General features: G+C 37.0%; 13 protein-coding genes and 1 non-coding gene across 14 annotated transcripts, besides 3 other annotated features; 6 read left to right on the top strand and 8 right to left on the bottom strand.

The window, feature by feature from the left end:
* Window positions 1-224: 224 nt before the first annotated feature.
* On the top strand, window positions 225-1,571 carry OSH6 (oxysterol-binding protein OSH6; the record flags this gene model as incomplete). The annotated part of the gene is made up of 1 exon (NM_001179793.1): window positions 225-1,571. One exon carries the CDS (start codon window positions 225-227, stop codon window positions 1,569-1,571), a length of 1,347 nt encoding a protein of 448 aa, NP_012928.1.
* A 71-nt stretch (window positions 1,572-1,642) lies between these two features.
* Window positions 1,643-2,880, bottom strand: ECM9 (Ecm9p; the record flags this gene model as incomplete). Its single annotated transcript, NM_001179794.3, has 2 exons — window positions 1,643-2,550; window positions 2,655-2,880. The coding sequence occupies 2 exons, from the start codon at window positions 2,878-2,880 to the stop codon at window positions 1,643-1,645; spliced, it is 1,134 nt and encodes a 377-aa protein (NP_012929.4).
* Window positions 2,864-3,098: an origin of replication (ARS1114; Autonomously Replicating Sequence).
* Window positions 3,099-3,364: 266 nt separating this feature from the next.
* Window positions 3,365-5,011, bottom strand: YKR005C (uncharacterized protein; the record flags this gene model as incomplete). Its single annotated transcript, NM_001179795.1, has 2 exons — window positions 3,365-4,795; window positions 4,865-5,011. 2 exons carry the CDS (start codon window positions 5,009-5,011, stop codon window positions 3,365-3,367), a joined length of 1,578 nt encoding a protein of 525 aa, NP_012930.2.
* A 255-nt stretch (window positions 5,012-5,266) lies between these two features.
* MRPL13 (mitochondrial 54S ribosomal protein YmL13) lies at window positions 5,267-6,061 on the bottom strand (the record flags this gene model as incomplete). Its single annotated transcript, NM_001179796.3, has 1 exon — window positions 5,267-6,061. One exon carries the CDS (start codon window positions 6,059-6,061, stop codon window positions 5,267-5,269), a length of 795 nt encoding a protein of 264 aa, NP_012931.4.
* Window positions 6,062-6,277: 216 nt separating this feature from the next.
* Window positions 6,278-6,832, top strand: MEH1 (Meh1p; the record flags this gene model as incomplete). The annotated part of the gene is made up of 1 exon (NM_001179797.1): window positions 6,278-6,832. The coding sequence occupies one exon, from the start codon at window positions 6,278-6,280 to the stop codon at window positions 6,830-6,832; it is 555 nt and encodes a 184-aa protein (NP_012932.1).
* A 212-nt stretch (window positions 6,833-7,044) lies between these two features.
* RSC4 (Rsc4p) lies at window positions 7,045-8,922 on the top strand (the record flags this gene model as incomplete). Its single annotated transcript, NM_001179798.4, has 1 exon — window positions 7,045-8,922. One exon carries the CDS (start codon window positions 7,045-7,047, stop codon window positions 8,920-8,922), a length of 1,878 nt encoding a protein of 625 aa, NP_012933.4.
* A 273-nt stretch (window positions 8,923-9,195) lies between these two features.
* FOX2 (bifunctional hydroxyacyl-CoA dehydrogenase/enoyl-CoA hydratase FOX2) lies at window positions 9,196-11,898 on the bottom strand (the record flags this gene model as incomplete). Its single annotated transcript, NM_001179799.1, has 1 exon — window positions 9,196-11,898. One exon carries the CDS (start codon window positions 11,896-11,898, stop codon window positions 9,196-9,198), a length of 2,703 nt encoding a protein of 900 aa, NP_012934.1.
* Window positions 11,899-12,983: 1,085 nt separating this feature from the next.
* Window positions 12,984-13,315: a long terminal repeat (Ty1 LTR).
* An 85-nt stretch (window positions 13,316-13,400) lies between these two features.
* Window positions 13,401-13,514, top strand: YNCK0016W. The gene is made up of 2 exons: window positions 13,401-13,438; window positions 13,471-13,514. It is a non-coding gene; the product is annotated as a tRNA-Leu (tRNA).
* Window positions 13,515-13,767: 253 nt separating this feature from the next.
* Window positions 13,768-16,083, bottom strand: TOF2 (Tof2p; the record flags this gene model as incomplete). The annotated part of the gene is made up of 1 exon (NM_001179800.3): window positions 13,768-16,083. The coding sequence occupies one exon, from the start codon at window positions 16,081-16,083 to the stop codon at window positions 13,768-13,770; it is 2,316 nt and encodes a 771-aa protein (NP_012935.3).
* A 395-nt stretch (window positions 16,084-16,478) lies between these two features.
* Window positions 16,479-17,540, bottom strand: FPT1 (chromatin-associated RNAPIII regulator FPT1; the record flags this gene model as incomplete). Its single annotated transcript, NM_001179801.1, has 1 exon — window positions 16,479-17,540. The coding sequence occupies one exon, from the start codon at window positions 17,538-17,540 to the stop codon at window positions 16,479-16,481; it is 1,062 nt and encodes a 353-aa protein (NP_012936.1).
* A 2-nt stretch (window positions 17,541-17,542) lies between these two features.
* Window positions 17,543-18,586: an origin of replication (ARS1115; Putative replication origin; identified in multiple array studies, not yet confirmed by plasmid-based assay).
* A 216-nt stretch (window positions 18,587-18,802) lies between these two features.
* PRY2 (sterol-binding protein) lies at window positions 18,803-19,792 on the top strand (the record flags this gene model as incomplete). Its single annotated transcript, NM_001179803.3, has 1 exon — window positions 18,803-19,792. One exon carries the CDS (start codon window positions 18,803-18,805, stop codon window positions 19,790-19,792), a length of 990 nt encoding a protein of 329 aa, NP_012938.3.
* A 418-nt stretch (window positions 19,793-20,210) lies between these two features.
* Window positions 20,211-20,915, bottom strand: YPT52 (Rab family GTPase YPT52; the record flags this gene model as incomplete). The annotated part of the gene is made up of 1 exon (NM_001179804.1): window positions 20,211-20,915. The coding sequence occupies one exon, from the start codon at window positions 20,913-20,915 to the stop codon at window positions 20,211-20,213; it is 705 nt and encodes a 234-aa protein (NP_012939.1).
* An 889-nt stretch (window positions 20,916-21,804) lies between these two features.
* YKR015C (uncharacterized protein) lies at window positions 21,805-23,511 on the bottom strand (the record flags this gene model as incomplete). The annotated part of the gene is made up of 1 exon (NM_001179805.3): window positions 21,805-23,511. One exon carries the CDS (start codon window positions 23,509-23,511, stop codon window positions 21,805-21,807), a length of 1,707 nt encoding a protein of 568 aa, NP_012940.3.
* A 1,049-nt stretch (window positions 23,512-24,560) lies between these two features.
* MIC60 (Mic60p) lies at window positions 24,561-26,183 on the top strand (the record flags this gene model as incomplete). Its single annotated transcript, NM_001179806.1, has 1 exon — window positions 24,561-26,183. The coding sequence occupies one exon, from the start codon at window positions 24,561-24,563 to the stop codon at window positions 26,181-26,183; it is 1,623 nt and encodes a 540-aa protein (NP_012941.1).
* Window positions 26,184-26,235: the final 52 nt, after the last annotated feature.

Genomic DNA, 26,235 nt, shown 5'->3' on the forward strand with positions numbered 1-26,235 from the left:
AGTTAAATTGGCTGGGAAAGGAACGGAACCTTTTCCTTTCCGAGTTTCGGCCAGATATTTAGGCTTTTTTTTTTCTGACGGAATAGGGGACCCAGGATTGACAAATATAACAAAACAAGCTTCAACGAGACGTTTATCTCGAGAATTACGTCTGACAGTTACATGAAGTGTGAGTTCATGCAATCTGTACCTTTATTGACACAGATATACTAAAAGAAGTTACAATGGGCTCCAAAAAACTGACCGTAGGATCTGATTCGCACCGGTTGAGCAAATCCAGTTTTTCAAGTAATAAGTCGTCACATTCAGCAACAAAAGATCAGCCAATTGATACCGACGATATTGATGAAGACGATGAATCTGGTCATAATATTATCTTGAACATCATCTCACAATTGAGACCAGGCTGCGATTTGACCAGGATCACCTTGCCTACTTTTATTTTAGAAAAAAAATCGATGCTTGAACGTGTCACAAATCAGTTACAATTCCCTGAGTTTTTGTTACAGGCGCATTCAGAAAAGGACCCCTTGAAAAGATTTTTGTACGTAATGAAATGGTATTTGGCAGGCTGGCATATTGCTCCAAAGGCTGTAAAAAAACCATTGAACCCAGTCCTTGGTGAATATTTTACAGCTTATTGGGATCTACCAAACAAGCAGCAGGCATATTATATATCTGAACAGACAAGTCACCATCCTCCAGAATGTGCATATTTTTACATGATTCCTGAATCTTCGATTAGAGTGGATGGGGTCGTTATTCCTAAATCTAGATTTTTAGGTAATTCAAGTGCGGCCATGATGGATGGATCAACAGTCTTGCAATTTCTGGACATAAAGGATGGAAACGGAAAGCCCGAAAAGTATGTTCTTACACAACCAAATGTATATGTAAGAGGAATTCTTTTTGGAAAAATGAGAATCGAACTTGGAGATCATATGATAATTAAATCTCCTAACTTCCAAGCTGATATAGAGTTCAAGACAAAGGGATATGTTTTTGGAACTTACGATGCAATCGAAGGGACTGTAAAGGATTATGATGGCAATGCGTATTACGAAATATCTGGTAAATGGAATGACGTTATGTATTTAAAGGACTTAAAGCAACCTCGTTCTTCACCAAAAGTTTTCCTTGATACTCATAAAGAGTCACCATTGAGACCAAAAGTTCGGCCATTGAGCGAGCAAGGTGAATATGAATCCAGAAAACTGTGGAAAAAGGTTACAGATGCGTTGGCCGTTCGCAATCATCCTGTTGCGACAGAAGAAAAATTTCAGATTGAAGATCACCAAAGACAGTTAGCCAAAAAACGCATTGAAGATGGCGTAGAATTTCATCCAAAGTTGTTTAGAAGATCAAAGCCTGGCGAAGATCTTGACTATTGTATTTATAAAAATATCCCTGTCGACGAGGACCCTGAGAAGCAAATACGAAGCATATTGCAAATAGCACCTATTTTACCTGGTCAACAATTTACCGACAAATTTTTCATCCCCGCATTTGAGAAAATAAAATCACAAAAGAAGATGATTGAAAACGAAAAGCAGAACCCAGCAAAACAATAGTGTATATGTTGGATATGATATTTGTTGTAAATTATAGATTAGTTTTTTTATATGTTTTTCTTTTTTTTGTTCTAACTATCTGATTGTTCTTTCTTATTTTTATCCAAAAACTTATTTAAGAAAAGCTTTTTATAGCCAAAATGTGCAAAATTCACAGAAGTTAGAAGATCGTTTGAAAATTTCTCAGGTACTATTGGAGTATTATTTATCATTTTGATATGACCACTGTTCTCTTCAAAATTCAGAATTTCATTTCTCCAAGTCAATAAGACAGAGTCCATTTCAATTCTAAGGGTGATATTAAATTTCGTAATTTGCAGAAGACACAGATATGGAGGCCAATCTGCAGCATACGTTCGATCAATCCATTTTACTAATTCCTGAGTAAATGCATCCGCAGGCTGTACTTGAAAATTCAAATCCACTTTATTTATCTTGAACGGAACATTAAAAGAGCTTGTTAGTCTTTGAAAATCACGTATATTATCGGTTTTTTTTTCCTCCTGCTGGCATACCATATATGCTAATGCGCTCCATGAGGAACAATCCTTAACATTTTGAAAGCAAAATCTCTTAGTCAAATTGAAGAGCTCAATTCTTTTATTGTAAGGTAAATTATCGTAGAACCACCTAGCAGTATTCCAACAGTAGTAATTAGAGAAATGTTGGGATCCAGAAGAATGAAATACAAATAAAATATCTGGAAGAACCAGTGTATTAGCATCAAGAGATAAAACGAATAGTTTTCGGTATAATATCCAAAGAGATGACGACTTGTTGATACGATTGTTTGATGAACAAAGAAGCCGTTGAATCAGTCTTACTTCTTTGACCAATAAATCCGGTATTACTAAAACACTGTTGTCCTGGAAGTATCTCTTGAGTAAATCTTCGTGTACATTATATACCGTTTTGTTTTCAGGTGTTGTAAGTAGAAATCCAACAGTCATGTAATAAATATTCTCATTAGAAATGCCGCCTAATTTACATCAATATGTAGAATTGTTAGTAGCCGTAACAATGAATCCAAAATGCGTATTGTAAAATAGCAATAGTTTTTTGTATTTTACCGTTGAGACATACTTTGATCAGAGAAAGTTTTGTTAAAATATGTATGTGCTTCTTGGAAAAGAGATAAAAATGTTGTTTTGAAGATAATTAGTTCTATGGAATGGGCTTTTTCGTCTACGTAGTAAGGGAGAGTAATTGAAGGCTGATTGGCAGTAATGGTTAACCTGAAATCATGATAATCTAAATATGCAGTTATTTTTTCAAAAAATTCTCTGCAAAGGGGAAGAGAAGATTGCATAACTTCAACAATTGTTTTGAGCGTTTCCTTTTAGCATTTTTTTGTTTGGCTTTTGTTTGTTCTTTTGTGTACTTTTCATGTATTTGATCTTCCATGTGCAAAAATAAGTGAAAAAGAGCTGAACTAAATGTAGTATTAAAATCAAGAACAAAACATAAAAAGGAAAGGAGAAAATGGAACAATTGCTTAGTCAAATAATGTGAAGTTATAAAACTGCCGGAAGCCTATAAAAAATATTTTCTTTACTGAGACCGTGATCAGGAGAACGAATGTGTATTAATAGCTGTATATATCTTATAAAGACGAAGCCTATTTACTATCAACGCTATGTAAGTTTGTACTATTATCCTTGTGAAACAAATAATTGGAGGACAGTCAATAGCATCATCTAACATCGTGAAACGAATCAGTGATTGAAAGGAATTAAATGAGCAACGTGCATAAATAATATCGGTAAAGAAAAAAGAGCGCAATGGTTTCATGACTATTCTACACCAAGTTGTTGCGCCATTTTATCTAAGCTGATCCCCTTTTCTGGTATGCTTACAGGAAGAGAATAGAAATACTCTTCGTCAAATTCAACTTCGTCATCTGACCAATCGTTATCATCATCTGAGTCATCGATACTATGATCTCTAAAAGATACCCGCGACCGGTAAGAAAACCCCAACATCATCAATGTAGTAATTGATACTGTGATGGCAGTGAATATGAAAATCCTTTTGTCTAATTGAGATGCCGCCGATATGAATTCACCAGAATCTAGTTCTGGTAAGTGCGGCACTTGCGAAAAGGTTGTAGAGAACAGTGTGGCCTGCTCATTAGCAGCGCCTGGATCAGAAATCTTATCTCTTCTTACTACTGTTGGTGTACCTCCTTCATCTGGTGAAGCGAGCTCACCATTAGCGCTAAAGAGACCAAAATTTATTCCCGCTTTTTTATTCAATCCATCCGGATTAAGTACTGCTACTAACGACTTCGTTGCGATAGCATTTGTTGTCGTAGTAGTCGTGATACTCAAAAACGTCGAAGTTGCGGTACTTGTTACGATTTTAGTTCTTGGAAACCATCTTCTTTTGGCTTTTGTCGACGTGATTAAAGTCGTCCCTGTTTCAGTATCAGTCTTGGTCCTGTAAAACCTGTTCACTGTGGTTATTATTTTAGGACTTTGGTATTCATTCACTAAGTAACGAGTAAAAATTTTCTTTGGCCTCCAAGAACTCCACCTTGTCATATGAATTTCGGTGGCAGTGTGAAATAATGGGGCCTTCGTATTTCGTTCTTTTTTACTGCCACTTTTATCATCGGTATCCTTACTACAGTTTTCAGAACTAACTTTCTTGTTCTCATGGTATTCGATTTTACCTTCCCACTTCTTATCTTTCACACTACAGTCACCGTCGTTTTCTTCTTCATAACCAGTAGCTGGAGACAGAGTTTTACCACTTATCGTTCTTTCGCGCAAATATTGAACTTCATTATTAGCGTCAACCACTTCGAACATGTCAACTGATGATATAGTCTTTTGATTATTGGTTAAAGAGGTTAATAGTGCAGAAATTAATTGGTTTTTTTCGAACTGCAAAGGGTTCCTAAAAAGAGTATTGTTTTGACCAACGAAATAAGACAATTTTCTACTAGAAAATTTGTTGCCTCTAGGTTTCAAAATCTCTCCGTCATCTAAAACTCCATTTGTCAATTGAAATTGTTCAACAACGATCTGCAACTTGTCATACTCATCTTTGGAGGTACAGTAATCGTGAAAGCAGCTATTATTAAGGGAACTCAAGGCACACTGTAAACATTTGCAGTTATCCAAGTCCTCCATTGTTTCATTATTCACAGTAACGCATGACCGACAAAATGCATATTGTTCATCAAAATAACGGGACACGCATTCACTTAAATTTCGTTTCTTCACATGGATCTTGTCAGTAATAAAATCTAGAGAATATTAGTACCTCGGTAAATTTGTTGTACATACGCAACTGGAGAGGAAGGGGGAAATCAGTTGTGAATTGTAACCTGGACATAAGTTAGGATCTGCCACAGTTTTGCTTTGAACCGCTGCGAGAACGCTCCCACCACCACCGGCAAAGAGAACCAGCAGAGCGCTTAGACATTCCAACATTATCAGTATATCTCGTGTGTTCCTGCCTCTTGATGATTTTAGCTAGCTGTAATGTGTAACGAATTATTCCCTTACTGCTTCTTGAGTTAGCCGCCAAAGAGGAAATATAGCCACAAAAAGAACTTACAGAAAAGATAAGGTAAAAAAAAAAAGTGATCTATAATGGGAAAGAAAAATCCAAACTTCTTCAAAGAGTATATATATGTACAGGATATTAAAATGTAATGATAGTAGTAATAATAGTATTAACATAAGCTAAGCGGATCTTGCTGTTTCCAAAGCTTTTCTTGTTGCATCATCCTCTAACTTTTGAATTTCTTTCATAATAGTATCATATTTACTTTTTTGCTCTTTAGAAGTAACATCGTTAACAACATATATGTTTGGTGACGCGTAATTATCAGAAAATGGGTGGATAGCATTTGGCTCAGCTTCTTTATAAGCGAGTTTAGGATCGTTGGCAGATGGCAAAATTTTTTCCTTAATATACCTTTTAAACTGCAAGGGTGTGCTTAAAGTGGTCAGTTCATAATCAGGAATTAGATAGCCAGATTTAGATTGCAAAAATTTGGTGAACTGAAATTTAGCTACCAAATCAGAGAATTGGACGTCCTGGTCTACTTTGCCCAATGTTTTTTCCGTTGCCTGCAATATCATATCATCTAACTGATTATCAGACGTAATCTTATCCCTGGATAACCACTGATTGAATGGCGCAGAGGAGACCGCAAGCTTCAACTCCTTCTGTCTCTTACACCGTCTAGACCCTTCGCCAATAAAATTTTCTGGTATTAGCTCCAATCTGTTTTTGTTATTGGAAGAGGATTGAGAGGAAGCCTCGTTAGTGCCTTCTTCAATATCCTTTATCAACTGTTTGGTGTCCTTGACAGGCTCTTGGTGCTCTTCTTGCTTCTTCCTCTTGAACCATGACATAAAGTCCCCGTTTGCAGCGGAACTGTGAATACATCTGGCTTTCTGCTTGTAGCCAGAGAGCCAGACCGACCTTTGCGGCAATGGTCTAATACAATGTAATTTAAGCAGTGACGACATCCTCATACTATGTCCGCCTTTCCGTCTACCCATTATTCACTTCAGGACTGATGATCAGGCATGCAGTTAATTTGACAGAAGTCGTTGTTTCACTATAAATTTGTCAGCTACCCGCCTCACCAGCAGCGATAAAGAACGAAGAATAAAAGAGAGCATTCACAGAGTACGAATCCAGTATAGCGGTAGTGGATACAACGACAGATTTAAGTCGTAAAAATGGGAGCCGTACTCAGCTGTTGTAGAAACCATTCCGGCGAAGAGAATGAAGCTTTGCTGAGGGAACAGCAGGCAGGCTATGGAAGTCAAGGAAACGCAAATGACGAATACGATGCCGAACAAATGCGGTTGAAGGAACACGAACACGAACAGAAACTGCTGGCCAGGGAACAAGAGTTAAGAGACATTGTTGCAAACACCAACGATAAACTAATAGACATATCGATGATAAACAATAGTGGCATTGTAATTCAAGGGACAGACCTGCAAGAAGCTCTTGATAAAAGACAACAGGAAGAAGGTGGAGATTCCCGGGAAGACGAAAGGAGTGCAGGTGATGACAACCTCAGTGGGCACTCAGTGCCTTCAAGCGGATCCGCACAGGCAACTACTCACCAAACTGCACCAAGGACTAATACGTTTACTCTGCTTACATCACCGGATTCAGCGAAAATATCAAAGGAACAGTTAAAGAAGTTGCACTCTAATATACTAAATGAAATTTTCAGCCAGTCCCAGGTAAACAAACCAGGCCCCTTGACGGTTCCCTTTTAATGAACTTTTTGTATAACATCATTGGTATACAAGCTTTATAAATAAATGTTAAATAGTTAATGAAATAAAAAATCACATTTGACGAATTCGGAAGACAAGTAGCCCAAGAAAAAAAACAACAAAAGCATGCTAGAGGATGATGTTTAAAACGACCCTCAGCCTGTTATTACAATAGAGAGCAAACCAAAGAATAATAGATAAAGTACACAGATATGGTAGTTAAGAAGCGTAAGTTGGCAACTGAGGCCGGTGGCAGTGATGAAAGGCCTAAATACTTGCCGGGAAAACATCCTAAAAACCAAGAGAAAACTCCGCATGTGGATTATAACGCCCCATTAAACCCTAAATCTGAACTTTTTCTAGATGACTGGCATATACCTAAATTTAATCGATTTATTAGTTTCACTTTGGATGTTCTTATCGACAAATACAAAGATATTTTCAAAGATTTCATCAAACTACCAAGTAGGAAGTTTCATCCACAGTATTATTACAAGATCCAGCAGCCAATGTCTATTAATGAAATCAAGTCAAGAGATTATGAATACGAAGATGGTCCAAGTAATTTTCTTTTGGATGTTGAGCTACTGACAAAGAATTGTCAAGCTTACAATGAATATGACAGTTTGATTGTAAAAAACTCCATGCAAGTAGTAATGTTGATTGAATTTGAAGTATTGAAGGCAAAAAATTTGAAAAGAAATTACTTAATTAACAGCGAGGTCAAAGCCAAATTACTGCACTATCTTAATAAGCTAGTTGACGCCACGGAAAAGAAAATCAACCAGGCTCTGCTGGGTGCGTCATCTCCTAAAAACTTAGACGACAAAGTCAAGCTAAGTGAACCGTTTATGGAATTAGTCGATAAAGATGAACTTCCTGAATATTATGAAATAGTGCATAGCCCCATGGCTTTATCGATCGTAAAGCAGAACCTCGAAATTGGTCAGTATTCCAAGATATATGATTTCATCATTGATATGCTTTTAGTTTTTCAGAATGCTCATATATTCAATGATCCAAGCGCTTTGATTTACAAAGACGCAACAACTTTAACAAATTATTTTAACTACTTAATACAAAAGGAATTCTTCCCAGAGTTACAGGATTTAAATGAACGTGGCGAAATTAATTTAGAATTTGACAAATTCGAATTCGAAAACTACTTAGCTATTGGTGGTGGTGGTCCAGCCGCAGCAGGTGCGTTAGCTATATCTGCTCTTGATAATGATATTGAGCCAGAATCTAACCGTGAAGATCTTATTGATCAAGCAGATTATGATTTCAATCATTTCGAAGGTCTCGGCAATGGTTATAATCGTTCTCTCCTAACTGAAGATTATTTACTGAACCCAAACAACTTCAAAAAGTTAATAGCCAAACCGGAAACAGTGCAATCCGAAGTCAAAAATGAAAGATCAACGACATCTGATATTGAGAAGACAAACTCCTTAGAGAGCGAACATTTAAAAATCCCCAAATACAATGTTATAAAATCCATGCAAAAAGAAATGCAATCACTCTCAGAGCAACACACCATGGAGTATAAGCCCTATAAATTAATACAACAAATTTACATTTTTTCTTCTAAAAATTTGTATTCGCAGGCAACTAAGCCTTTACTGGGTTCAAGGCCATCATGCAATCAAAATTGGGTAGAGTATATTTTCAATGGTAATGAATTGAGTCAAAATGAAAACGCTTTCTCCTTCATGTTACAACCCATGCAAACTTTTTTAACATTACAGTCTCATTTGACCTCATCATTAAAGGATACAGAGACTTTATTAACCATTAATAAAGAGCCAGTGAAGTCTAGAACTTCAAATGTAAACAGTAACCTTTCCCAACCTCAGCAACAAGAAAATGATGTTATTGGAAACGATACGAAGCAAGATATAGAAAATTTGACAATCGGCGGCGGCAACAATAACGATATTGTTGGTAACGATAATGATAAACGTAATAATATAACCGAAATCTTTGATATTCGCTTATCAGAAGGTTTAAATCATTTGATGTTTAGGTGTGAGGACAAAATATCTCATGAAACGGAATTCATGAATTTCTGGATAAATGTCTTACCATGATGACTATCTCTCTCTTCATAGTCTTCCCATCATATGCATGTATCTATATACAACCTATATACACTTTGTAATATTATCCATCCTCTTCCTCTATATAGATTAAAACTGTTAATATTACACATGACAAAAAAGTTGCGTCCGTAAAGAAAAAGTACTTAAAATGGGTAGGTTAGTTATGTAGGGAAAGATGTATGTAAGGATATGGCTTAACAAAGCTGTTAAATGAAAAGAATATAATCGCTATTTTTTATATTATTCAAATCTTTTTTTGTATTATAGTTTAGATTTTGCCTGCGATAGTTTTACAGCGGCGTTATCCAATACAATGACGTTTCTGGTCGTATCAATTGTTTGAAAAACGACAACCGAGCCTTGCTTCCAAGCTTTAACCTTTAGAGTATCACCTGGGAAAACAACATTGGTAAATCTCACTTTCAACTCCTCATATGGACCATAATGTTCAAACAATGCTTTCGCACTAATACCTAATGTACAAAGCCCATGCAGAATTGGCGTAGGAAATTTAACTGCTTTGGCTAGCGTGGGATCGATATGTAAAGGATTGAAATCGCCAGATAACCTGTACAATGCGGCTTGATCTTTATTCGTAGAAATCTCCGCCTCAAAATCTGGTACCTTTCCATGTGGCACTTCAAAATTTTGGACAGCAAACTTGGCTCTTTTCCCATCCCTCACTTCCTTTTCTGGAGGTACATGTGCGCCCCTGATGAAGAACGATCCTTCGTTATAAGCTATGAGTTTCTTAGTTTTAATGTCATAAGTTTCGAAGCCACCAACAACTAAAGCGGCTTTACCATTCTTGTCAAGTACTTGTAAAGGTTTAGCAAGTGTCTTTAGAGTTCCATTACTTGGCATTGTCGGCGTGCAGAGCTTAAAATATTGTTCTCCATGCAGTAACATTGCATAATTGAAGTTATCGACTAAATTGTCCATAGCTAGTGTGGCAGTAGCTTGCATAAATGGAATGACGGCGAACGTGGGCAAAACTTGGAAGTCTGGATCATTCTCGTAGGTGTACTTAAGCTCTTTGCTTGTGCATCCAAGTCCTAAATTGTACAAGATACAATCCTTGGTAGTGTACTTGAATAATCCATCATCCAACTCCTTTGAAGAGTGCGCTTTTTGCACGGCTTGCAAGGTTGCCATAGAAGACTCCTCTGTGGAGCTCGGGTTGATAGTGTTGCGACTGAAATCAGTGATGTGGTTCCAATTTTCTTTAATTTCTTCCGGTTCAATAGTCTCTTTAATAGAAACATAACCGGAACTTCTTTGCCATCTGGTTTGCCCACACCAACCACCGCCAACTTCGAATAATTGGCCAATAACCCTTCTTCCAGAATACTTTTGTAGTTCTTCAGATGCCAACAAAACAACAAGTGGGGAGACTTGAGATGCATCAAAGTGGTTTGATAATTCCTTCTCCGAGAATATAGTCTTTGTCATAGCCGTTTCTGCATGAGGAGCGATAACATTAACAATAATTCCTCTCTTGGCACCTTCCAGTGCAATAGTTTTACTGAATCCTAAAATGGCGGCTTTTGCAGCGGCATAATTGGCCTGTCCAAAATTACCATAAATTCCTGAGGTAGAAGTAGTATTGATAATAAATCCAGACTTTTGTTTGGTAAATATTGGCCATACTGCTTTTGACAATGAAAATGTGGAAAAAAGGTGGACTTTCAGGACAGCAAACCATTCCTCATCTTTCATTTTTAAAAAAGATTTGTCACGCAAAATACCAGCGTTATTGACCAAGATGTCTACTCTCTGAAACTTACTTATTGCAGTTTGGATAATGAGAGGAGCTTCGGTGACCACATCATGGGAATCTGGAATGGCTGTGCCTTCACCATATAGTTTATTTATTTCTTCAACAACTGAAAAAGGATCCTTGATGTCATTTACAACTACCTTCGCACCGTACCGTGCAAACCAGATTGCATGAGACTTCCCAAGACCACCTCCTGCACCCGTAACTACTACGACTTTGTTGCAAAGCGACTTGATTTTCACTGAGCCTTGTTCATTGGGAGGTAATTTTTTTGCTTTGGTGATTAAATCATTATAATCCGAGAGTTGATATGGATGCTGAGTTTTGTTAAATGGCTTGTCCCTATAGTCTGTGATTTCCTTCCACTTATTTAAAATTGCTTCAGGAGTATATGTCTTGGGGTCTGGATTGAAAATTTGTCCAGAAGACCTCTCCCATCTGAGCTGTCCAAAGAATCCAGCAGCGAGTTCAAAAATGGAGTTTGACACTTTCGTACTTTCGTGTGTCAAATAGAGTACTAAGGGAACAATTTTTTCCGGTCCTAACTGTTTCAAGATATGTGGTGGTAACACGTTTTCTGTCATACGTGATCTAGCCAATGGCGCAATTGAATTAACATTAATGTTGTATTTGGCACCCTCCTTCGCGAGGGTTTCCGCCAAACCAACTAAGCCCATTTTAGCTGCTGAATAATTAGCTTGACCAAAATTTCCAAATAGACCGGCAGGGGAAGCGGTGTTAATGATTCTACCAAATTTCTGAGAGCGCATATAAGGCCAAGCAGCACGCGATAGCTTATAGCCACCTGTCAAATGAACATCTACCACAGATGCAAACTCACGTTCTGTCATCTTTGCAAATGAAACATCCCTTAATATTCCAGCGTTGTTAATTAGTACATCAACCCTGCCGAATTCTTTTATAGCCGTTTCAATTATTTTCTCTCCATTTTCATTAACAGAGTCGTAATTTGCCACAGCTATACCTCCGGCTTTTTTTATCTCATCCACCACTAAGTCTGCAGCTTTGGAGTTATGTCCTGAACCACCCAAAGTGCCACCTAGATCATTGACGACCACTTTTGCACCTCTGCTTGCGTAAGCTAGTGCATACACCTTACCTAAGCCCCCTCCAGCGCCCGTGATTACAACAACTCTATCTTTGAAGGATAAATTTCCAGGCATGGCTTACTCAAATAAGAAATAAATCGAATGTTTGTTTAGCTTCGTATATGTGTACCTTGCTTAATAAATTAGCTGATAAGTCCTTCTACCTTTCAACACTGGGAGTAAAGCAGCCAGAAACGACTTCTTATATAATTTCTTTACTTGTCTTCCTTGTTTTTTTACCCCATCCTCCTTTGCTTTCTTGCTGATGTTGATCCCCGTTGGAGTAAAAATTGGCAAATAACCGCCGAGAGTTCTAGTACGGATACGGCGTTAACAAATTTCCCCGTCGATCACTTTCGGACTTAAAACTAGGCTTCCGGAACCACACAAGATTAAGAAATTAAGGCTTACAACAAGACTTGAGAGAAGTGATCGAATATTAGGATACTCTTTTTGTTTATGTAAACAATTACCGTAACAGACTCGGGAGAATCAGAAGGGAAGCTGCCTCTAGATATCAAAATGAACGAAGTAAAAATATCGAAGCATAAACAAAACGATAAAAACTTTAGAAACTATTGATTCTCTTCCAGCCTTGCCTTAGCTCAAGTTCCTGAATATTCTTGTTTTTTATCGCTACGTACTCAATTTTTAATGCACCATAACTACTCAACATAACGGGTTAGTGAAATCTACTGTGCTGCTAGAATAGTATCACGTACAGTAGTTTAATTGATAGCGTAAATTGAAAAATCAGCTAAATAAATTGTCATCAATTTTACAATAGCAGAAATGTAGCGATTAATAATTCAATAGGAAATGAAAGGGACTTTAAATTCAGAAATAGGTGAATTTATGATGATTGTTGGGATTTCTTACTAGTAATTTGAATAGTAGTCACATGATCGTTGATTATTATTCCAATACAAATTTTGTGTAAAGTCACTCTTTCCCCTTCTGAATGGTGCATTCGTGAAAGAATTTTCGATATTGTTGTATTGTAAACTAGGAATCAAAGGTATCGTTCTATAATGAGAGAAGTATTAAAGGCACGCACTGATCGATTGTATCAGATATGACTATAGCTTTAGTGTTTAGAGTCATCTCTTCATACATATAAATGTTGCAATAAAAATCAACTAATATCTATGTTGTCATATTGAGAAATGGGTGAATGTTGAGATAATTGTTGGGATTCCATTGTTGATAAAGGCTATAATATTAGGTATACAGAATATACTAGAAGTTCTCCTCTCCGGTCTAGGAATCCCCAAAATGGAATCTATATTTCTACATACTAATATTACGATTATTCCTCATTCCGTTTTATATGTTTCATTATCCTATTACATTATCAATCCTTGCACTTCAGCTTCCTCTAACTTCGATGACAGCTTCTCATAACTTATGTCATCATCTTAACACCGTATATGATAATATATTGATAATATAACTATTAGTTGATAGACGATAGTGGATTTTTATTCCAACACATATAAAGTTTAGAAAGATGACATAAAGATTAACTTAATACATGACTGGGTATACTTGAATTCTAAAATTTTCAACAAATAAGTGGTTGTTTGGCCGAGCGGTCTAAGGCGCCTGATTCAAGAAATATCTTGACCGCAGTTAACTGTGGGAATACTCAGGTATCGTAAGATGCAAGAGTTCGAATCTCTTAGCAACCATATTTTATATTTTTTTATATTGTGTTCAACAATGAACAATAATGACGAATAATCCAGAATGATATAAACGTCCATGAATAAAAGTCCGTTATAATCATATATAATTGATGCATACCGTACGCTATTAGTTCTCTTTTGTTGGTTGCTTTTGAAGATTTAATTATGATATCATTAACCAGTCTAAAAAATTACTACAATTCGCCAAGAATATTTAAGATATGGTTGAGAGATCCCAACATAATTACTGACAGACTTACTGGTCGTCTTCATCACTTTCAACATATTTAGGTGTTTGGTACTTCTTTGTATTTATTTCATTGTCATCCACATCCAGCATTGGTTTTCCATTAGAATTTCCAGCTGGTCCATGACTTGTTTTGAAATTAATTTTTTTAACTTGCACGTTCCTCGAATCAGAATCATCATCCGAATCATCTGAGGAAGAGCTATCCAATGAAGATTCAAGTGACATGGAAGAAGAAGAAGAAGGTGAAGAATGCGACCTGGTAACCTTGACTTTCTTGAGCTGCGGTGTTCTTTCTAAACTGGACGGTATCGCTTGGCCATTTTTTCTTTTTCCAGGAGTTGAATTCATAACTGGCAACTTGGGTGAGACTTGTTCTTGTTCCTGAGCCGTACTATTAGAAGTTGCCTCCACTTTGTCTTTACTATTATCAACAGGATCTCTCATTAATTTGACTACTTTTATGGTCGAAGCTGCATTTGGCGGTTTCCCAGCATTGGCAAAAATATCTTTTAGGGATCTATTCCCCATATTTCTTTTTCTTTTAAACTCTATAACTTTCGATCCAACATCATCAGTTTTTCGTTTCACTTTTATTTTACCAAATTTTGCGAATTTCTCACCGGAAATAATGGTATTGGGATCATCAAAGTGCTTTGTTTCCAGACTTACCCCTTTTGAAGTTATGGATTTGGGTTTATCTTTCTTCATTATTCCAAATTTTCCGTAATATGGTTCCGTAATACTATTCCTTTTTTGGACCTTAGTTTCCCCAGTTGGCTTGAACCTATTTAGTTTCCGAATAGTTTCTTGTATTTTTACGTCTTTTGCATGCGAAGTAGATGACGCAGCACCCAATGATTTATCAGGAAACTCCTTCTCAACAAGTCGAAATAGGGCTTCCTTACCTTGACTTTGATGTAACCGATTATTCAATTCTTTTTCAGGAAAAAAGGGAGGAGAAACAACATTTTTGGTACTTTGAGTACTTTGTACTGCATTTTCAATATCACTGTTGAATGAAACGCTATCCAAGTCGGAATTGATATCCCGAAATCCCATCGATGCCTTCTTAGAATTGTTGATAAACGAATCCGCACGATCATTATCGGTTTCATTAAAATCCTCTTCATCTGAAAATGCTTCTATCCTTCTACAATTCTCACCTATATCTTTGTCGTTCAATGGCAGATCATCACCTTTTTTGTTTTGAACTTTAATTTCTAAGGAACTCTTCCTGGGACTATGAGCACCACTAGAGGGGTTAGAATATTGTATATGCATATCAGAATTAGTATGAGAAGTAGTGCTCAATTGGAAGTCGGTATCAATCGAATCAAACGAAATTTGAGGGGAGTTTTCATCTGCGGGTTCATAATCAGCATCTTCTGACGAATTGCGTAAAAGATCTAAATCCTTTGATTCGGCCCTTTTAGCGCCATCATTTTTCTGTTGTTGAGTGGATGAAGGTATATTTTCTTTATTGTTATCACTCCCTTGCGTTACAACTCCCTCTTTAGCACGAGCGTGATCTTTTACGTCTTTGTGTACATTTGATGCCACTACTGTGGAAGTAAGTGGCATGGGACACTTTTCTTTATTCAGTGCATCATACTTGCTTGCAAGCGGTAGAATTTCGTTCATTAGCGGCGTTGATACTCTTGATTTATTAATGAAGTTATTCTTGAGCGAGCTTTTAGCTATTAGATGCATTGTATCTTTATTTGATATAGAAGATAAGTCTTCCTTAGAGATCTTTTTTCTCTTTTCAGTAACGATGGATTTTGTGGATGGCTTGTTGTCCTGCCGTCTCCGCTGTCTTGCCAATTGTAAAAGTGAAATATGTTGATTTCTACTCCAGTCTAATTCATCTTTTAAAATTACCAAAACCACACCATCATTTTCAAATACGTCTTTTATTATAAATTCAGAGTCCAAATCACAACCATGCCTATCTTGTAGAGATACGATTTCAATGGATTCTTTGAAATTTGGATAAAGTCTATCAAATTTAGTTAAAATTTCATTAGATAGTTGTAAAAGGGTATTGTCACCGTCCGTAAAATGTAAAAACTTTTTACAATTCGGGAGGTAGTTAATGAAATCACTACTACGATTCGACTGAATAGAATTTTGCGAAGACGGGCTCGTAGGAGAGGGGTCGCTACAGTTATTGATACTGTTGTTGTGCGTAATTATATCTTCATTATACTGGACCATAGGAGACACTGATTGTGGAGTATTCAAGCGTGCTTCGAGAAATGTGATAATATCTTGAGCACTTGGCGGCACCAGTACAATCTGTAACCTCCACATTTTTATCATTTACTTATTTGAACCAAACACCAAGGAGGGCAAAGGATATTATAAGAAATGTGGCAAAAGATTGGCGTATTTATTGAATGCTTGTATAATTGGGTAGCTAACCAAAAATGACTTGTTTTCCTTCTTCAGCGAAACTAATAAATAAACAAACAAACAAATTAGGACCATCTTGCATTTGAGATCTGAAGAATATGAAAAAAATTATATAACAGTATCGTATAATGCGACTTTTTTTCGTGATGCCTATGTAACAATAGTAGAGAAAAAACAGGTCACATTTCTATAAATGATTGAATAATTGGTTCTATATACGTACATACTTTTGGAGTTTTACTTTTATTCTCTTGATTTAATGGATGTAGATGCTATAAAAAGACATGTTTTCCCGGAAATAGTTAAAATGATATTTTGCCATTTTTATGCGGATGATGGCTATTAGGAGGGTTTTTAGTGATTTTTTTTTTTTCCACAAGCTGAAATTTTCGAGGTCTTTGTCTCGACCAGGCTCTCAAGTCAAAAGTTTCATAGTCTTCGGCCATCAATTTAAAATAGCTTTCAAAATTTGACTTGATCAGATCGTTTGTAGCACTTGAATGCATGAAATTCACGTTTGGTTTAGACTCAGGACCTTTATAGATGTAGTCTGTCGAGACAGCCTCATCATCGGTACTCAAAGATGAAGGAGACAGCGAATTTACCGGAGAAAAATGTCTTGATTCGCTTTCCAGAGATGCGGAAGGCTCATTGTTTGAGCACGATGCCAAACTATTTTCCTTAAGATTTTGTTCCTGGATGTTATACTTTTTCTTCATCGAGTTATGATAATTTTTTAAAGTTGTTGTCAAAAGTCGCTTATTCGATAAAACTTTGGTCTTTATGATAGCAATAGAAACAATATTTTTGAAGTTATCGAAAACCTCCATGTTGAACTGTTCCTGTTTTTTCTTTTGTTTGGCAATGCTTTGACATATTTTATCATATTGAGACCAAAATTGTTCAACGTTTAGTTTTGAGAGATCTCTATTCATTTTTTCTAGACAATTTTGTAACCAGGCCCGTTTATCATAATTTTTAAATCGTTGATCATTCTGGAAAACCTCCTTCCAGGAAGTGTTCTTAACCACGTTAGCGTCGTTATCCACGTACAACAAGGCAGACAACTTATTTAATTGCCAACGACCATCAGATTTCCAAATGAAAAAGGTGTCACTTATTTCTTCATATTCGAGAATGTAGAAATGGGGAATACAATTCGGCTTCAAATATGCGGGTGCACAATCTATCTTCAAATTTTCTGTTATGGTCTCAGAAGTTTGCAACTCAATCCCGTACAATTCTTGAATAGAATGCACGAACTTGATAACCTGAGTTAAAGTGAGACCTTCCTTAATACAGGTCAATTTAACACGTGGTTGTTCTTCACCAGCGTATAAGTAAACGGTTTCTAACTTGGACATGGTTTCCTTTCTTTGTACTTGGTATTTCTTCTTCTTTTTCTAGCTGTCTGTATGAGTACTTAACTGTAACAGAATAGTAATGGGTTCAGGCTAAATCTCTTTAATTATGGCACCTTTATGCTGATATAAATCCCTATACATTTCTTAGGGGTGTGTTTTGGTTTTTGGTCTCATAGTTTTGACAGCACGTTGGAACGCCACTCATGCCTTAAAAGGCCGGGTAATGATTTATAGTCCAATTATATCACAGCACTACAAGACGTCAAAAATTCACGGCGGCAAAAGGTCTGTAACTACCTAAACATTAAAAGCCTTTGAGCTATAAATCATTATGTACACTGAGAATGCCACATGCTAAAACAAGGAAGTTTTCAGCGAAGTAGCACATTAACTGACCACTCAATAGAAAGAAAACAGAAAGTGGAATGGATGGCCACTTTCATGTTATCAGTGGTGATTACTTGATGACAAAATAACGCTATTCGAGAGCGAGCTATAATTCTTGACCAACTGGCTCGACCTTCTTCGTCATACTGTAGATCAAAATTCTACCATTACTGGATTCTTTTTTTTTTTTTTTTTTTTTTGGGCTAGCTATGAACGTTTCCTAGTCCCGCTCACGCATTCTAGTTCTGCATTGGGTAAAAGAAAGCATATCATTAAGCGGCAGTTTCGGGTCGTTCTAGCCTCGAGCAAAACGAAGCTCAGCTCGCCTCTTTCACTATCATCCTGTGCTCACGTCCATGCGCATTCTTGGCAATTCTGCAGAGATCTCTCATCTGGGTCTTAGCGGTTCTCCGCACCCTGGCGATGTGCTTCGAGAACGTCTTTGTTCATCACATAGACTGCACTGCACTGCGCCATCATCTCGATCGATCGCGAGACTTTCGCGGCGACATTCGCGAAATGCCAAATGAAATCGAGCCGGCCTCGTGAAAAGGTGTAAAAAAAGAAAACGCATCACTGAAATGGACCCCGTTATGAAACGAATGAGAGATCTGCCCATAGATCATCTTTCCTATAGCGGGAATAAACATGTGTGCTATTTACAGTACATTTCGTGTATCTCACGCACTTCTCTATATGTAATGTTTTTGAAACATAGACGTCGTTCAAAGGCAATGCTTTTGATCTTTGTATATATATATGCTTGTCGCAGAGTGTTACATATTGCTGTGATGGATCTGTTGGCTCTTGGTATCATCGTTCCTCGAAACAGCCCATCATAAAACAATACCATTCCTTTAATAAAACTTACAAAGATGAAATTTTCTAAAGTCTCACTACTGGCCGCATCTGCATCTGTCGCTTTATCTGCCCCAGTTGCTGTGACTGTCACGCAACATGTCCACCAAGCTGCCACTGTAGTGGTACAAGGTATAGTTCGTGTAGAAAATGGCCAGACTCTAACGACGTTCATTACCAAGGGCACTCAAACGGCTTCTGCTAGTCCCGTTGCCACAACATCAGCTCCTATTGTGGTTGCTAATGCTCAAGTGGACAGCATAGCTACTTCCGTTATCCAAGAAAGCGCTGTCGTGGCTGAATCTGCAACATTTGAAGAATCCTCTACAGAAACATCTGAAGCATTTTCTACAGCAACTGCAACCATACAAGCGGTGCAAACCTCCGCAAGTGCCACACAGGATGATGTAACCACAACTTTAACATCTTCAACACAACCTACCAGCACAACTACTCCAACAACCACTACCACTAGCCCAACCACTACCACTAGCCCAACTACTACCGCTAGTCCAACTACTACTGCTAGCCCAACCACCGCTACCACCACTCAATCTACCGCCTCAAGCACTCAATCCTCAAGCTCCGATTTCTCAACGTCAATGGTTAACGAACACAACACTAAAAGGGCGTTGCACAAGGATACCGGTTCTTTGACATGGTCTGACACACTAGCAACATATGCACAAAACTACGCTGACTCCTACGATTGTTCAGGCAACCTAGTCCACTCCGGCGGTCCATACGGTGAAAACTTGGCACTTGGTTACGGTACGACCGGCTCTGTTGATGCCTGGTATAACGAAATTACCAGCTACGACTATTCCAACCCTGGTTTTAGTGAAAGCGCAGGTCACTTCACCCAAGTCGTATGGAAGGGAACTTCTGAAGTTGGTTGCGGTTTGAAATCTTGCGGTGGCGAATGGGGCGATTACATCATTTGTTCCTACAAAGCCGCTGGTAATGTCATTGGTGAGTTTGCTGACAACGTTATGCCATTAGCTTAATCACTGAATTTAGCGAATACATGGGTATGGACATGAACAGCAATGGGCACTGTTCCTTCTCTTACATTTCTCTTTTATAGTTTCAATTTTTATTATACACTAAGGATTCTTCTTTTCTAGGGTACGCAAATTAAATGCAAGCAAGATCATATAACATTGTCATAGTCTCATGCATGGTAAATAGGGTGAACGAAAAAAATTGGGAGATCTTGCCGACGGCTACGTATATATATATATATATATAAATATATATATATATATTCATGTATACTGTATATGTACAATCATATATAAAGTTACTCTTCCCTTTTCTTTTTTTTTTTACATTATTACGTATATACTGCTTTATTATCGGAAAGTAGCAGTTTAATTAAAGCAACTTCTGTTGTTTTTCCTCTAAAACACAAATCATAGGATATCAACTGCAACAAGATGTTGGATCATTTGTGGATGGCCTTTGCAAATTAATGTCTACTTGTCCGTTATTGCCTCCACCGATTTGTCTATTTTGCTTAGAGAGAATTTCGTCTTTCTTTAAATCGTATAATTTTTCACCAATATCTTGAAAAATTTCCTTAACCCCTTCACCTGTCTTAGCACTAACTTCTCGGAACAGCAACCCTTGTTCTTGTGCGTACTGTTTCGCTTCTTCAGTGCTAATTGCTCTTACTTTTTGTTCTTCATCTCCACCTTCGTTTGAATCTGGGCTTGTCTCAGTGCTAGGCGTTTCTTGACATAAATCCACTTTGTTTCCCAGTAAATAAATAACCAAGTCGTCGTCGCCTACCTTATTTTTCAGCTCATCAACCCAGTTCCTTGCCTTTTGTAGTGAATCTTCCTGCGTAATGTCATAAACAACTAATGCTGCATTAGCGTTTCTATAATACATTGGTGCCAATGACTTGTATCTTTCTTGACCAGCAGTATCCCAGATTTCAAATTTTATAACGACATCCTTTGTTTCATTACCATCGTTTGGGTGAATAGTGATTGATTGAGATAAAAAAGCAGCACCAATCGTACTTTCACGTAGTTCATCGAATGTATCCTTAACAAAACGATGAACAATGGAAGATTTACCCACGGATGAGTCACCCAATAAAACTAGTTTAAATTGCAACATCTGTTAATAATATATACGTTTACTCCAAATAAGTTAAACCTTCTTCCTACCCTCGCACTATAAAAAAAAATTTAGATATGTCCAGAGCTCGATATCGAAGCGACTTAACAAATAATTAATACTGACAGTTGGTAAACGGGCCTGTTCCCTTCACTCCCGTATGTTAACATTGTAACTTCATATCGCAGGGGCAGAGCTTTATAAACCTGAATTGTCCGGCCAGAATAGTAGTCGCTGTCCACGAAAGCAAGACACTATGAAGTTGCCGTTTGGTCTCAATGATACACATAGTGTTAAGAACATTGAGTAATTTGGAGTCAGATTGATTTCATTCCTTTACAATCGTGATGTGCCTATTTAATTCAAGGTCATGTGGATTTCAAAATTTAACATAATGATTTTACCTACCTTTCACACATTTGAACATGGGAACGCTTAAATATTAATTACTGTGCTTCACTACAATTACAAGAGAGTACGTATTGACGTTATTACCAGTTTACTTTCCATCATACTTATCGCAGAAAACAAAATATCTAAAAAAAGTATAGTAAACGGTTGATGTCATCAAGAAGCATACCTTACTCCTTATATAGAAAGCTAAGAGACACCTAGAAACATTGATTTGCCAAAAATCCACATTCCTCGAAATGGGGCCTAAAATGTGCGCTAATGCGCTAATAAAGGTGATATAAAGTTCAAATCTTGAGTATACATATGACATACAACCATAAGGCCTGATTATTGTCTATTTACTGCAATTTTCATCTTCAGTTCCAATCCACGGTATAATGAAATGTAATGCATCCTATCTTATTTTTGAATGTATTATGTTAATCGTCACGTTTTGGTAATGATTTCTAGATGCGACTATAGCATTTTTGGCAAATCAAGCGTTTATTTTGACTTTTCTAAATTTGGCTTTAAAATCCCTAAATTTCACAGTTACGACATCCTTAAAGTGGATATCTGTTAAAATAGTTGACCCAAGTACTTCACTCTCCCCAGGCATTTTGTTGATGTTGTTACTGCTCGCATTGTATTTCATTATACATTTTCTCTTGTCCTTTGTTCGCTGATTCCTTTCTCCATGAGGTGATATGTTGAGTTTAATCTTAAGGTATTCTCTCACTAGACCGTGCGCTTCCTCTTTATGGCAATTTTTGCATGATTTACTATTTTTATTATTACTATTATCATTTTTACTGGCGGAAGATGCTATTTTGGTCCTAGGTCTAACTACCTGATTTTTTGTATGTCTCTCCGAGTGCTTACCAGGTTCTTCGACCTGATTTTCGTCCATAACCATCTGATCTTTACAATATTTTTTCTCAAATGTCTGAGCCTTCTCCAATCCTAGCATTTGTTGCTCCTTTCTCCAAACTCTAGCACATCTTTCACTCATGTAAATTGGATCAATATCTTTCATAGTGGTATTCCAAGATATGTTGTTTTGGTCATTATCTTGGGGTTCAGGTTGAAAGTACGCGTTTTCCATCGGTGTTCCTGCATTATCTTCACTTTCGCTTCTAGACTTTTGAGCTATTCCGTCGTTCGCAATTTTAGGTCTGTCGTTATTTTTCTCTTCATTGTCATCCTTTACTTTATCCACTTCTGTTACATAGCCTATTACCACAGCAGCGCAGTTATTAAAAGTATTGACAACCCTATTAGCGAGAGGTGTTTTTATGATATTTTTCAATCCTGATGACGCTTCAACTTCAATACTATCCATTTTTTTTCTCTCTATCATAATGTTCTCCTGTTCCTCACCTTGCATCCTCACCTTGGCTTCTTCTTCTCTCCGTTTTTTCCTTTCCTCGTGTTCCTTGTAAGGTCTCATGTCAACATAGAATTTTTCTGGTTCTAAAGTCCAAATAAGATTAGGAAGGTCTTTATCTTTAAGCTCTTTGATACTCAAGTTTTTTTTGTTCAAGTTCTGCGGATCACACGCTGCTGTAGCGTTGAATCTGTAAACTCTGACGTTGGAAATTTTGGTAAGTTGGGAAAAATTTGAGATAGTAGTGATTTTATTGCTTTTCATTAATGGTTGTGGAATGTAAATATCACCGAGGTATTTCTTCTTTTTATATCGTCTTTCGACAAAACCTTCTGAATAAACAACCTTGTGAAGGATGCTCCAATCATCTTCCTTTACCGGGGCCATATCAAGAATCACCTTTTTTACCTTTTCAACTATATAATATTGATGATAATAGGTCCATTGTTTATGAATAAATATAAAGGCCCTGTTCAATGGATGCAACGGATCCAGTTCATCTAGGCAATCCTCTACCGGACAATCGAATTCCACAACTAAAACAGCAGGGCTACGCCTGACTAAGGGCCCAATTTCCATAATCTGTCTTAAAGAAATAACCATAGTATAAAATCTGTGAATCATATTTTTAGATTCTCTGAAATCTTCCACATTCAAGTTCTCGAATATCATAAATTCCCTCCCCAGATCCTTAAGCATTTGAAGCCGATCTTTCAAACTTCGACAGCCTTCAAATTGTTGCAATAGAAGAACATACTTTCCAAAGGAAGAGTTGATTTCAGTAAGAGCCTCATATCCAGAATAGTCCAGAAACATAGCTAAAAAAAAATCTCGTCAATTTTTTTTTTAACTATTCGAGACCTTACCGAGTAATCACTTTAAAACAAAAAATAAATAAATTTATGGACTATTTTCAGTGACTGATATGCCAAATTCCTTTGCCCTGTATGGCCATATTTTCTTACCATTTCTGTGGTGACAAAGGTGATGCAATTACTGACACAACAAGGTAAAAAAGAGAGGCGGGTAACAAATTACACACGTCCATCATCCGCTAAGCGCTTTAAGCTTATAGAGAGGCAAGTAACGTCATTGATCCTGGATGACAAACGTCTTTTACTCTTTTTTTGGGTCCTTCTCATGGTTTCAGTGTCTGACGAAAACAAAGAAATATCATACATTTCAATAGAGATCGAAATACATATCCGCACAGCATCCAATATAACCAATACATTTCTTTTTATCAACTACTTGATATGATTCCGTTTACTATAAGGCCAGGCAAATCAAAATACGCTCAAGATCTCTTATCAGTTTCCGGAGGTAATTTTCTTGCATTTCCATCTTCACGCAATCGTCCGGGCACATAATACAATATATGCTATACATCAAACACGGAGCGTGGAACATGTTCCAGCTCAAAAACAGTTAGCAAGTCTATTTTCGTACGTTCCGTAACCATTCTTATGACAATAGCATACAACAAAGTTTTCATAATATTTTGTAAGATTCATATACTTCTTACAGAAAAAAGAGAAATAAATATTGCAAAAAACTAACAACAGAAGAAACTACTTGCAAAATAGTGATTCATCAAATGGCTTCTTATAGTACGTAGTCGGCAAAGAACCAATGCATCATAGCAGTGGACAAGCAGAATTGAATCACTTTAGACGTGTAGCAGACTCATTGAACCAATAAAATTCTAAGACGGATTTCTGTGCGGAATCGGAATTAAGGGTTGTCAAAAAAGTGAAAAATAATCTGAAATTAAAAACTGTTCTTATTCTCGAGGAAGCTATTCACAGTAAAGGAACACAAAAGGCATAAGAACGCATTGAAAAGTCTAAAAAACTAATATTCGTATGATGCTAAGAACTACTGCCTCACGAAAAATTGTGCTAAGGAGGGGTCTAGCCAGCATAAACACAGGGACTACCGTTGCATCAAAAAAGGCTTCGCACAAATTTCGCAATACCCTTTGGACTATTGCTTTGTCAGCGACAGCTTTCTACGCTGGAGGTATCATATATTCGCAAAAAAATGACAAATTTGGTGACTTTTTCTCTAATAACGTTCCTTTTGCCGAGGATTTACTAGAAACATATGAACACTATCACGATAGGCCAACATTGTTTTTAGAAGATTCTTGGGACGGCTTGAAGGCAAAGAGCAATGATTTATTATCTGGATTAACTGGTAGTTCACAAACGCGCAGATCTAATAGGGAAAATATTGAAGTAAAAAAAATCTTATCATTAGAACCACTAAATATTGAAACAGAAAATTCTGATCCGCAACTGAAAGAAATCATTGGCTCTTTGAATGATCTCATCAACAGTCTAAATGACTCAAACCTCTCCATCCCCGAATCAGAATTCAATTCAATCAAAAAATCTAACCAGAATATGCTTACGAATCTATCCCAATTAAATGAAACGTTAAAAGAGGCTTTATCCAATTACATGATACAAAGAACATCAGAAGTAATCACGGAATTGAACACACAATATGAAAACTCGAAAAGGGAGTTTGAAAAGAATCTTCAAAAAAACCTATTACAAGAAGTAGACGAATTCAAAGAAAACTTGACCAAGCAAAAGGACAAAGAACTAGAAGAAAAATTAAAGGCGAACGAAGAATTGTTACAAGCCAAACATGCAAATGAAGTGGGCTTACTATCCATCACTCAAGTCAAAGAATTTAATAAAATTATCAAAGACAAAATTGAGAAGGAAAGAAATGGCAGATTAGCCCATTTAGAGGAAATAAATTCTGAAGTTAACGACCTCAGCAAATCCATCGACAGATCGAGCAAAATCTTAAGTAAAAACGAGGCTCTAGTGCAATTAACTTTCCAAGTAGATGAGATCAAATCTAGGATTAACAACAATAACTTACCCGATGTGAATATCGACAAGGAACTATCCAGATTGAAACTTCTTTCCAATCTTCTCTCTACCTTCAACAAAAAATCTTGTTGCGACGATGGCGACTGCTGCTCCTGCAAAAAGGGTAATAAGAATGAAGGCAAGGAAGGGAAGATATCATGCAAATGCAAACCAAAGACAAACCCTCCATCGCTATTAAGCGTAGCTTTAGATGAATTAGAATCCACATGTAGCGGTAAAAAAATCTTATCGAATGAGCAGATCTATAACAGGTGGAACTTACTGGCAGATGACTTTAAGACAGCCTCTTTATTGCCACCAAATTCCGGTATTTTGGGGCAATTAACCGCCAAAGTTTTTTCCCTTTTCTTATTCACAAAGACAGGTAATCCTTCAAATGCCACGGATTTCGATTCTGTTTATGCAAGAGTCGGCGATAACTTGAGGGTATCCAACCTCAACGATGCTGTAGAAGAGGTTGTCTCCCTAAAGGGTTGGCCTCATAAAGTTTGCGAAAGCTGGATCGAAGATGCTAGAAGAAAATTAGAAGTCCAGCGCCTGGTAGAGATTCTTGACTGTGAAATAAGGACGTTGTGAAAGAATAATACAAAGAGAAAAGAGATGTACGTCATTACACCTCAATTTCCAC

The sequence above is a fragment of the Saccharomyces cerevisiae genome, chromosome XI (genome assembly GCF_000146045.2).
Source record: "Saccharomyces cerevisiae S288C chromosome XI, complete sequence".
NCBI lineage: Eukaryota > Fungi > Ascomycota > Saccharomycetes > Saccharomycetales > Saccharomycetaceae > Saccharomyces > Saccharomyces cerevisiae.